Source organism: Electrona antarctica (assembly GCF_951216825.1).
Source record: "Electrona antarctica genome assembly, chromosome: 21".
NCBI classification, from domain to species: Eukaryota; Metazoa; Chordata; class Actinopteri; order Myctophiformes; family Myctophidae; genus Electrona; species Electrona antarctica.
In genome coordinates this window covers 30,203,103-30,216,496 of record NC_136802.1, presented here as the reverse complement: position 1 = coordinate 30,216,496, position 13,394 = coordinate 30,203,103, and the positions used below count along the sequence as shown (strand labels likewise).

General features: G+C 44.3%; 1 protein-coding gene across 1 annotated transcript in view; it reads left to right on the top strand.

The window, feature by feature from the left end:
- Positions 1 to 13,065, top strand: part of LOC306914328 (neuropeptide Y receptor type 2-like) — a gene marked incomplete at both ends in the record, with an annotated part of 32,478 nt that extends 19,413 nt beyond the window's left edge. Inside the window, 4 exons of the mRNA XM_079491325.1 lie at positions 2,291 to 2,456; positions 7,930 to 8,083; positions 11,188 to 11,466; positions 12,445 to 13,065. Of these exons, the coding sequence (XP_079347451.1) occupies positions 2,291 to 2,456; positions 7,930 to 8,083; positions 11,188 to 11,466; positions 12,445 to 13,065 (1,220 nt within the window). The remainder of the gene's footprint in view (positions 1 to 2,290; positions 2,457 to 7,929; positions 8,084 to 11,187; positions 11,467 to 12,444) is intronic.
- Between the last annotated feature and the right edge of the window lie 329 nt (positions 13,066 to 13,394).

Sequence of the window (13,394 nt, the reverse complement as noted above, 5' to 3'; positions counted from 1 at the left end):
ACATGGTTCCAAGACATGTTGTTCAGATCGGACGAGGGCTCTGCTGCTCTGGGTTGACCTGCTTCACGGCCCGGTCTCCCACGTGGACAGCTAACATCTTTAACCCACTAGACCAAAGGGAATTCCCCATAATCCGGGGGAGATATCGGATCGCCATGCAACACCTTGCAACCATTATTCCCAATTCACCCTTTGTCAAGTCCCGCCCGTGGTTTTGACCCTCTTCGCACCCATTGGTTGCCTTTTCGTGGTTGGAAAAAAATCTTCTCTCTCCATCCACTACCATTGAAATAACATGTTTTTCAGTTGCTTCATATATTGATATTCTGTACACTCAATTGTTATTTTAAACGTGGTGTCAGTAAAAAGGAACATCACAGGTGCAGCATGGTGACTGGGCATATCATGTTTGTTTTTAGTTTTTTCCAAAAACTATGTTTTAGCAAATTCAACATAAACAAGGCGGAACCAGAGTGGAACAAGGCAGAAAGAGCCTGCTGGTTAGTCAGTCAGGGACCAATCATAAGGCTGACTAAAGGGGGAATTGCATGTTGCAAGGAGTTGCATTGGTGTGGTTTGTTTTGTTGTTTTGACCCTCTGGTCCCTCTCGCTCACTCTACTGATTCTCAAAGTGAGGTCCTTGAGGGGGCAACACTTGAGAGATTGGCCTATTTGTTTTTTATTAGGATATCATGATGTATTGGGAGAAACCAAGCAAGTAAATGGAATGATATCCTATTGCATAATATCTGTTTTTGTCTTCCAATTTGTTTTTGCAGTCGAATCAGACTGATTCGATTGCCAATCTGTCAGTCGAATCATGACCAAAAAAAAGAAAAAAGAAAATTGGAAACATTTGGCCAATCTACCGAGGCGGTAGAGTATCTATCTGTGTGCCGGTTGTGACCTTTTCATGGTACAAAGAAACAAAACAGCCAGACATGTTGTCTGGCTTCATTCAGAATAATGCAGCTTTCAAACGGTACTTCAGCTGTTTTTGTAGCTATATTTCTGAGTTTTGAGTGGCTACTGTCCTTTACAACAAAGAAAGAATTATCCTTCTACATCCATTAGCTAGTTTTTTCTCCCAATTTCTCATCACCATCCACTATGGTTTTACACAGTATGATTAATCTGTCCTACATGGAGGGTTGTTTTTCAGTATAAAAAGGGGCCATTAGGGCTTGTTTGTTTGTGTGAGCCTCGACAGAGCAGGGCGGTAGAGTATCTGTCTGCGTGCCGGTTGTGGTGCGTCGGTCTGCGTGGGGAAGAATTGTCTTGGAAATGTACTTGAGTAAAAGTAATAAGTATCAAAAAAAATCTAATACTCAAGTAAAGTACAAATCCTCAGAATCAGTACTTAAGTACAGTAGGCCTACTTAAGTACATTTACTCGGTTACTTACTGTCCATCTCTGCCTACCGTTGTTTCTGCATGTCGGTCCGTTGGTGTGTCTAATCTGCGAGTATGGATCCCTGTAGATCTGCTATTGTCGGTGTGCAATACCATTAACAAATTAAAGTCCGGCCCATGGGTCAATTGCGGCCCGTGGCACAATTGTGACTGACCCGCCAATTGTTTTCAAAAAAAGTGTTAAAATTATGTTTTAATGTGGACACACCAACCAGTTCATTAAGGTTTGCCTGGTGGGTGGTGATGGGTAGTGATCCACCTGAACTGAAGCCACGCCCACAGCTGTTGTTGTATGATACAGGGGGAGGGGTTAGGGGAGGGGATGATATTGTGAGGTCAATAGATCACTGTCATCTGATTGTATATGTATAGTATACAGCATGTGTCACACAGTGTTTGTGACAATGATGTTGTTGTGTACATGTTGAATTACAATAGTGTAAGTGCAGTGACGTGGTTCATGGGAAAACATGGGTGGGGGTCGCGGGTAGTGAAGGTTGGCTCGCACATTGTCACATGGAACAATAAGACTGTGTTCTTCCCATGAGACTGTGAATGCATTCTGATTAGACACTATTATGGGCTCTATTTTCGTACAGTTGTACACAGGATAAAGCATTTACACGCACGCACACACACACACACACACACACACACACACATATCTGTTCAAAGTGCCCATTATCGCTGATTGGAGCTATATTTTGTGTGCAATTTTTTTTAACTTCTCTTGGACTGTGATTTCAGATAATGGTCCATATAGATTGTGTGTAGAACATTTCACTCAAATAGCTGAAAAATCCCGGTAGGAAATCAGGTTTAAGCGTCCGTCTCTCTCTCTCTCTCTCTCTCTCTCTCTCTCTCTCTCTCTCTGTAGCTGACCTCCTGGTGAACACGCTGTGTCTTCCCTTCACTCTGGTCTACACTCTGCTGGGGGAGTGGAAGTTCGGGGGGGTCCTGTGCTTCCTGCTGCCCTACGCCCAGGGCCTGGCGGTGCACGTGTCCACCGTCACCCTCAACGTCATCGCCCTCGACCGACACAGGTGACCCGTGACCCGTGGTGGAAAAAAGTACTTTTACTATAACCCATTTAGACAGTTTTCTGGAAAACTTGTGTTTCTACAGTATGTCAGTGGTTATCAAACAAATGTTCAGGTCCCCAACAAGTATCTGTACTAGTCCTTACCTAGCCTGGGCACCATTCCATTTCGGGTTCATGATCCGGTCGGGAGCGATGATATCGCTACATCATGTTGTAGTAGTGTTTTGTAGTCATCAATCTATCGGAACTTCCTTTTCCCTCAAACCGATTTTTCTCAGTAAAAGCTACAGGCTACGAGAGCTTTTATTGTTATTCTTCCGGTTTGAGGGAAAAGGAAGTTCCGTTTGATTGTTCCTGCCGGATGCCTACAAAACAATACTACAACATGACGTATGCGATATCATCCGCTCCCGACCGGATCATATGGCACTTTTGGAACAGAGACCAGGCTTTCTTCTAACAAATGATTTGATTAAACTTTTGACATATTATTGCTTATAGCTACTTTAAGTATTTTTTAAAATAAGTATTTTGTGTGTGTGTGTGTGTGTGTGTGTGGGGGGGGGACTACTCCAGTATCATGATGAAAAGGTTATTCAAGGATTCAAAGTAGATGAGAGATCAGTCATGAGAGATGCTGCATGTATACCCACGCACCATCTGCCACTTGTATGTTCAAGAGAGGTTTAACATTCAGAAGCAACGTTTCGGTCGTGTAGTTAACCTTCCTCAGGCATGCCTGAGAATCCTTAAACTTGTGCAAATGTGTGGGTAGTAGTTTACGTATTTCATGATTGACACCCATCTACTTTCTGTCGAATTGTCGCTCACACCGGGGAAAGCATCTGTATCATCTTCATCTTACATTTGAGCTAAAAAGTATTATTGTTTACTTAGGCTATTAAAAAGAAATAGCAGATCTACAAGCAAGCTTGTACATGAAAATGTGTGCAAATCTTTATATATCATTATTTTGAAGTAAGGGCAAATGCATATCAATTTTGGCCAATTTGAGCACAACTAACATAGCCAACATACATTTTTTCAGAAAACAGAGATTTAGATGGCATTTGTAGAATCGGCCTCGCGTCTTGATTGGACGAGTCCTGTACGATGTACGCCTACTAGTACTGAGTGTGAAGTCTGCATTTCTAATTTGACCGATGGAATTTAATTAGAATGTAGTGCTTTATAGTCTCTTCCGATCCGTTCTGATCCAGCAAGCGACAAGCTAACTCAGTGTTTGATTCGAGTCTGGCTTATTGTGGCAGCGCTGGCCGAACGGATTGCAGAGCGGTCTTGATACCGGAAGGTCGCCAGTTCGAATCAGCGGTCCGACACGTTAAAATTACCACCGCTGAAGTGCCCTTGAACAAGGCATTGAACCACTACCATGAAATGTTCTATGAGCAGGGCCTGGCTGGAAACAAGTTCCTGAGCTTAGCCCAGATACCCTGGGTAAATATAGTAATCATTTCATTTCATTTCTACTATACATATCCAGTGGTGGAAAAAGCACTCACATATTTTACTTAAATAAAAGTATAAATGCTGCAATGTAGAAGTAGAAAGTACTCATGGTGAAGTGTTCAAAAGCATACAAATATTTTGAAACTAGCAGATCTACTTGTATATATCGGCTATTTTCAAATGGACGGAACGTATAGAGGCTAAAGTGGTTCATGTATGTTTCGTAATAATAATCCAAGTTTACGAAGTAACTAGTAACTAAAATCTTCAAATAATTGTAGTGGAGTAAAAAGGCTATTTGCCTCTGAGATGTAGTGGAGAAGTAAATGTAGGCTCCTTAGCTACTTTACACCACTGTATCTATCCTTACCAGCAACGTGTGAGCTATGTGTCTCCAAATGCCACAGGGGGATTCCGTGGGTTGTGAGCAAAAAAATGCAAATGAGTCACTCACTCACAATAGATATTTCTGACATGGTTGTCAGAAAGGACACACACACACACACACACACACACACACACACACACACACACACACACACACACACACACACACACACACACACACACACACACACACACACACACACACACACACACACACACACACACACACACACACACACACACACACACACACACACACACACACACACACACACACACACACACACACACACAGGATAAATACATATATCTTTTTCACTAACAGCCCACATCAGTTTTGGACTTTTGACTTTTGACTAAATGGTGCGATGCTTTGTACAGTACGATAGTGTACTGTACTCCCACATGAGCTTTCCACTTCATAACAAAAACGTGGCCAAATTATTTTGTCGTTATAGCGCCTTGAGTCGATGAGAAAATAGCAGATGAGCTCGTCGTATTATTTCCCCACAATAACAGAAAATAGAGCGTATATGCGCTTGACATCAGTGTCATACTCGGAAGTTATGCGGGAACGCCTACTGAGTGGCAAAAAACTACTTTCTGTCCTTGACAGCCCACACATCCACATTCCACACAGAACAGTCCTATCTGATTGCATTGACTTCAAACAACATTCAATTCACTTTGTCACTATCTTTGCCACTCAATCTGCCATTGACTTTATGCATGCGCATGCCGGGCCCTCTATACAGCCCTGAGGGTCTTCGTTCAACTATATGGGCTAATGGTAAATGGTAAATGGTGCATTTATATAGCGCCTTTATCCAAGGCGCTTTACATAGATTGTGCATTACATTCACCCATTCACACACACATTCATACACCGATTGCGGCGGAAGCCATGCAAGGTACCAACCAGCACATCGGGAGCAATTTGGGGTTCAGTGTCTTGCCCAAGGACACTTTGACATGTAGACAGGAGGAGCCGGGATTCGAACCGCCGACCAATGGATCATTGGATGACCTGCTCTACCTCTTGAGCCACAGTCGCCCCACTCTAATAAGTGGCTAATATACTAGTGAACTCTTGGACCGAAATAAGTCACATGCACTGTTGAAAAGCATGTTTTGGAGATACGAGTGTGCATTGGAGTGTATACATGGGTATTGTTATTTGTTTCTGGCCCCGTCCGTACACACTATTGAAATGAAATCGCTCTCTGTTCCGGGGCAGAGGTGGGCAGAGCAGCTCGCAATTAGAAATGTCCGGTACTGTATAGGTATCGGAAAAAGTATCGGATCGGCCCTTATTTGGTCATATCGGTTCATATCGGTATCGGCAAATATGCCAGTCTAACCACAGATCCGACACAGGGGTAGGGGTTGACTATGGCAGGTAAATAAAATGTTGGGGCATATGGAGTTTGGAGTTGCCCAAACTGCAAGTGCACATTTGAGTGAGGAGTCTGCTATAAACACAACAAGAGATGTATAGCTAGATAGCTATAAACACTATTCCCGGACGGTAGACTTCAAAATAAGATCTTTTTTATTTTTGTATTATTATAAATATTATTCTCTGGTATTCGGTATTCGGTATTGGTATCGGCTAACACAGAAATTGTGGTATCGGGATCGGATCGGAAATGAAAAAAGTGTATCAGGACATCCCTACTCGCAATTAATTTTCAATGGGAGTTTCACAGAGCAGCTCTGCTCCATGGCTGTGTTCTGCCCCCCCCCCCCCCCCCCTGAGCTGCTCTGCCCCGCCCGCTCTCCCCCGGGAACAGAGAGAGCGATTTCATTTCAATGGTGTGTCAGGCGCCTCTAACTACGTCAGTGAGGTTTTTGAACGTCTAATATTCGGAGACAGATGAGTCCAAATGACTCATCGACCGTCGTCAGATGGTTCTTTGACAGCGGACAGTTTGGATGAAGTCAATACGCTTTGAAATCGTAGGCACTGATTACATTTTAAAGTGTGCATTGTTGGAGGGTATTGCTATAGCCGTCGTCACAAAATGTGCTGAGGTCATCACATTTGGAAAAGTGGCTATGGCCGTTTTTATCCCAACAAATGCTTGCAATGGATTCAAAATCATGAGAATGCCTGACAAATAACTCCATATATGGGCATAACAGGGGGACACAGCTTACATCACTTCTGACATCACTGCATAGACTCCATATTTGGACATGCCTGACAAAGAACTCCATATATGGGCATAAAAGGGGACACATACATAATAACTGGGCGGGGCATTCATTTCCAACTTGCATCGTTCCAAGCAGCGTGATCCAGTATGAGAGTGACGACACTAGCTCTTGACTCCCATTGTAACAATGGAATGCGGAAGTGCTCATTCTATCTCAATGGGATAGTTCTAATGTTTGGAACTATAGCCCATATAGCACCTCGCTTTGCGGCGAGATCAAAGCGTGTCGCCACTCTCTTCTTCTACAGCTCTGGTTCCAAGTAGGCCAGTGTGCCCCGCGGGCACCGCTCTATAGTATCTATAAATATGCCACGTCTCTGTATGTCTATAATCTGTAATCCACGTTAACACTTTCAGGGCCTTATTAATCTATACATCCTAGCTAGGCTGCCAGGATTGATCTATTACCTTTGGAGCATACGCTGAAGTATTTGCAGCTTTGATCGACGAAAATCCGGCAAATTCAGCATATGCTCCAAAGGTAATACATCAATCCTGGCAGCCTAGATAGGATGTATAGATTATCTCCAACCTGTCAACACATACGAACCAAGGTATCTGGCTTTACAACCCATATACCTTGAATAGCTTATATTACTTTTGGCACGAGTCTTCTAGATGAGACAGAATAACTGGCTAATGGCTAAGCAACTCGTAGAGCATTGAAGTAGAGGTTTCTACATCCCGGTTAAGTTCGTATCGAACACGACTGTAGTGGGTCCTAACTAAATAACCAGCACTGGTTCGAGCTATTGTCCCATGGTTTGTTGTTGAAGAGAAAAACATGCCGCCATTACGATGCGAAACGAACACAGCCTGCACAGCATGTTGTAGTCCAAACAAACCAGCCGTTTACTTGCATTGAACTCATTTTCCCAGAAGCCCTAGCAGCCCAGAGCATGGCTTGATTTCCGGTTTCGTCATCATAACGCGACGGCCTCGTCACCAGGTCCGCGACAAATCCGCTATTTCTTTTTAATTATAAAAAAACGGCGAATTAAACACATTAAACAAATAGCGGGTTTAGCGGGCTCCGGACAGGGCCCAAATCCAGATCACCCCTAAAACTCCATATACTTTATACCGTATGGAGCTGGCCAGTTCTGACATCACCCCTAGATCTCCATATATGGAGCTGGCCTGTTCGGACATCCCAATGAGGTTCTGACATCTGCATAGACTCCATATTTGGGCATGCCTGACTAAGAACTCGATATATGGGCATAAAAGAGACACTCTCTCGAGATGCCAACTTGCGCCCTTGCACACAGGTAGGCCATCATCATGTATGGCCTACCTGGCCATACAAAGTAGCCTACCAAGCCTACCGCTCTAGTATCTCTAAAAGCGAGGACCGGCCACATGTCTTCATGTGTGCGCGTGCGTGCGTGTGTGCAGGTGTATCGTGTACCACTTGGAGACGCGGATGCGTAAGGATGTGTGTTTTGGGGTGATCGCACTGACCTGGGTTCTGAGTGCTATCCTGGCCAGCCCACTGGCCATCTTCAGGGAATATGGATCTTTCACCCTGGGACCAGGACACACTATACAGGTAAACACACACGAGAAGAGTGGGCACCTAAACATTGTGGGCACCTCAGTATTAAATTGGCTATTTTTTCCCCCAAAAAATAAATAAAGGATTTAATTTGTATAATGGTAATGGATGGACATATTGTAAAAGTTGTCACTTTATTAATCCCAAAGAGATATTTTAATTTGTTTTTGATTGCATTTTTATTTGTTTTATAAAAACATTATATTATATATTATATTATATTATATGAGAGAATGTATTTCTTCAGCCCTTCTGTGTTTCTATGGGCTGTGGCAATACTTTTGACAATACAGTAGCTCGCAGCAACGTACTGTATTAAAACGTTTTAAAAAGAACTATAAAATAACTAAATAGTTTGAATGTTGATTAATCATGATTCATTAATTTTGAAGCTGTGATTAATCAGATTAAACATTTTAATCATTATTTTGACAGCCCTAATATGTAGGGCTGTCAAATAATATAAAACAATGTGTTTTTTTGTTTGTGTTACTTTCATTATTTTTTTAGTGGACTCACGGACCGAAATTTCATTAGGCCTATAATGATAATGAAAAGGCAATTGAAAAAACACGGCCTCCCCACGCATTTGAAGGGCAATATACTTCACCAGAACCAAGGTTAATCAAGTTACAATGGGTTTGCACCAGGAAGGGGGGCGGGGCAGCTAAAATTAATATCAAATCGAAATACTAAATGGAGTTCAACTTTAAAACTAACAGCTGATTGATGCAGCACCGTTCATAGACCACAGGGTAGATCAAGTATGTGACGCATCAGCACCACAAATATACCTACTGTATACAGCATGATCTCACATACGTCAAGGACGGTCCATTATACTTATGGATTCATGAATCATGAACATTGCTGCATGGGACGTGTCTGCGAGAGAGGGAGAGAGAGAAAGAGGGAGGCGAGTTGTTGTGTGCTGGACAGGATGGACAGCAATATGTTTTATCTTTTGACTGACAACATTTAGAGGTTATAGGTAGGTCTATCGGGTTGGAGACATTTCAAACTGTCATTTTTATTTGGAATCGCAATGGCACGCATTCTGACTCCAAGGAAATGCCGGGAGTCTTGCTAAATAAAAACATGGCATAGAAACATTTCACATCTATAATTAATACATTATACCACTTTATGTATATTTATGTTTTTGTTGTAAGGCAATCAAAGGTTTATTACATGTCGTGATTTACACGATAAGAATGTCCGCTTATAAATACGCACAGATTCAGCATACACAAAGTTACAAGTTCGGGTTGGAGAATTATAAACACAAAAAAGTACTTTGTCATGTTGTCATTTTTATTAGAGGTATGGGAAATTAAGGCAGGTTCAGTTGACAGTGAAATGCAAATGAGCCATTAAGTTGAACAATGCCTGTCTCCATGCCGTCAGTTAAGGTGTATGCAGTTTAGACAAGTAGCGACAATGAGCCGACAGAGATGAATGAGTACATCTAACAGAGATGAATGAGTACATCTAATTTCATATTTACAAAACGTTTCAGATGGGGGGGGGGGGGCAGATGATTTCAATCGAATATTTAGGAAAAGTTAAGGAAGGGGAATCTTCTCAGAGCTTCATGGGAAAAGATAATTGCCTTCAAGACTTCAAAATCTCAAAATGCGTCAGAAAGACCTCATATAGGCACAAGTGTTAACTAATAAAAATCACACCAGTGTGAAGTGAGGGGCGCTCTAATCATCGTACATCATTGTTACGACCTTATATGGAGTCTAGAGGCTTAAGGACATAACACAACTAAAAAGTACCACAAACCAGAGTAACCAAAAAAGTGAACATTTATTAACAATCTTAAAGTTATGGTTACAGAACTTGGATAGAAAATGTCAATAGGGAAAGCATATATGGTCGTGGAGGCCAAGGCCAAAACAACAAACAAAACTCCAACCCTACCAGAAAAGGAAAAGAGTTGAGCTACAGCACTCCAAACTAAAATGACAATCTAAGCTCCCTAACTAAACATAAACAGTCAAAAATGGATTAAATTAAATGGCAGCACACCCCTACCAAGCTTCCCTTATAGTCTTTACTTTAGTATTAAAGTTACCTTATTAAGCACTCGGCAGCATAATTAGGCGCATGGCACACAGCCTACAGACTAGGAACACAGGGTTGAAATGCTAGCTACAAACAAAGGGTTCAGCACATGGAGGTGACAGATGGCAAATGGCTGAAGTGGTGTTCATCACAGGTTTTTATAGTGCTGGCTGATTAGGAGATGAGGCCCAGGTGTGTCTGCAAACACCAAGCCACTCCTCCAATCGACTCCACCCTCCAATCACCATATAGGGCACAGAAATCACAAACATCACATATGAGGCCACATAGGGCCGTAACAATCATCGTACATCATCATCATCAAGAATGGTGGTCCCTTATTGGCCAAAGGGTTCCCACCGACATACATATGCCGATTTGCTCAGGCACATATGAGGTAAATTATCCGTTCATTGTCAGTGGCATTTGTAACGTTTGTTCAGACAACGCAAACATTAAAGCTGTACTGTATATAGGAGGGTCTAGCGCCCCTCAATAAGCATGTCTCTCTCTCCCTCCCTCTGCGGTTGGGCCAGGTGTGCGGGGGACGTGCACACAAGGCCCTCATTTATCAACGCGGTGTACACCCAAATTTGGGATTTGGGTGTACACCGCGTTGATAAATGAGGGCCATAGACATCAAAGGGGGCTTCAGCCCCTGCCCTTTTACCCGTCTGTAAAACAACTGCCCTCTCCAGACCATGAATTTACTATGGTGAAAGTAATGAAAATGCCACTCCTTTCCATACCGTTATAGGCAGCATTCGGGAGAATTGCTTTTTTTCCCCCGAAATCTCCTGAACTTGAACGCAGCATTTTACGTTGAACAAATTTGTTTAGAAACCCATGTCGTTATACACCGCATCTCCACTAGCTAAAGAGTGCTGGGTTAATTGTGCTCCGAAAATAGCTGATCTACAAGCTCTCAACGCGTCGCAGCGCGACGCGTTGTGAGCTTGTAGATCAGCTATTTTCGCCAAAAGTGCCCTCTTTCAGCCCCTGCCCCTCTTAACACTCCCCTGCAGGTGTGCACAGAGAGCTGGCCGGGCAGCAGCACGGACGGCACGGTGTACAGCATCACCATGCTCATCCTGCAGTACTTCCTGCCGCTGGCCATCATCTCCTTCGCCTACGCCCGCATCTGGTCCAAGCTGCGGGCGCACGTGAGCCCCGCCGACGCCGTGCCCGTGGCCTCCAACCCACACAACAACAACAACAGCAGTGGCGGACCAAATGCCACGCGGCCGCCGCCAGCCCCTCCGGCGTCCAGCGACAGACACCGCCGGCGCCGCAAGACCACCAAGGTTTATTTTTTTATTTTTTTTAACCCATTTAGACCTGAGGACGATTCTACAAATGCCTTCTAAATCCTGACAGTTTTCTGAAAAACCCATGTTTCCGTGTCAGTCGCTCTCAAACTATTTCATGTCAAAGAGTCGACATCTGAAAATGTGTTGTTCCAGGGGACGCCCCCAGAAGCAAAGATTTGCGTTAAAAACGTTGGCTCTGAAAGAATATATATTCAAAGATTTGCACTACATTTTCATGACTACATTACATTTTCAAGACATGCACGTGAGCATGTGTATGCAAATCTTTATGCATTTACATGCCTTTGCTTCCAGGTGTTATGCATGTGTACGTACGTGCCTTTGTATAACATACGAAGAATAAAACATCCAATATACATGTTGCCCTTGAGCTATATTATAGGCCTCAAGTCATGGGCAACATGTATAGTACAGTATATTGCTTTTCGATTCTTTGTTCTGATGTTTTGTTCGTGCTGTGCAGCACTTTGGGCAATCTCTGGTTGTATGTAAATGATGCTCTATGAATAATTTAGAATTGAGATGCACCAGTCCATATATATATTTATTACATGGCTTGGTTGAATGCTTGATTCAGATTGGCCAATCGCTGAATTCAGTGGTCTGTTATTTCTGGATAATGACCGCTCCGCTCTATAAACAGACCGATGCCTATAATCAAATGCCGTGCAGCACCTGCTGCACGGCTGCGTGCTTGATTTACTGCTGTTTCCAACATGACAGCCGTGTAAACACTCATTTACCCTCATTTAATTTAATGGTTTAACCCCCCATTGTCGGGAGAATTATCTCCCGACAATGACCACCTAGGCAGACATTATCCCTTACATATATATATATATATATTGAATTGTTTAATTTTTCAAAGCCATTTAGCCATATTAGTCACTAATATGAAAAAACAAACTCTGATCGACGATTTTTTCCTCTCTCGACACACACACACAACAGATGCTGGTGACGATGGTGGCCGTGTTCGCCGTCAGCTGGCTGCCCTTCCACGCGTTCCAGCTGGCCACGGACATCGACCACTCGGTGCTGGACCTGCGCGGCTTCCGCCTCCTCTACACGGCCTTCCACGTGGTGGCCATGTGCTCCACCTTCGCCAACCCGCTGCTCTACGGCTGGATGAACCGCAACTACCGCTCGGCCTTCCTCACCGTCTTCAAGTGCCGCCGCCGCCGCGGGGGGCGCACGCAGCAGGGGGGTGGCGGCGAGCAAGGAAGAGGAGGAGGAGGGAGCACGTTCAAGCGCAGCACTGGCGGCGGAGGAGGAGGAGGAGGGGGGAGGGTGAGGAACGTCTTCAAGTGCGGCCGAGGAGGAGGAGGCGTGGGCGGAGGAATAGGGGGAGGAGGAGGGGGGGTGTCCGGCGGCGGGGGCTGTTGGATGGACAGCGTGCAACCCGTCCTGGCAGGGGGGGAGGGGCACGGGGAAGGGGGGCGAGGAGGAGGAGGGGGGGAGGAGGCGACGAGGAAAGGCGAGGTGAAGAAGAGGTGGAAGATGAAGAGGCTGGCGGTGGTGGCGGAGGAGCAGTCGGTGGTCTCCACCCACCTGAACGCTACGGACGTCTGAGAGAGAGAGAGGGGGGGGGGGGGGTGGTGGGGGGTTTTGGGGAGAGAGAGAATAATGTGGCGTTGGCGCAGCCCATTAAGACTCGAGGCCAATTCAACAAATGCCTGCTTCTACATCAGTTCTCGGTTCTCACACTTTTAAGATTTTTCGAAAATGTTCAAAAATGGCAGATGTACAAGCTCACGGTGCGGCATGAAGTGGCGTGCCGTGAGCTTGTACATCTGCTATTTTTGAACGACGGAGCGAAAAGAGAGGCGTGAATCCTCTCTTCTTTGGTCAACGCGAAAATCTAAAATGGCGCTGGATGCTTTCCCTGGTGTTAATGGGTT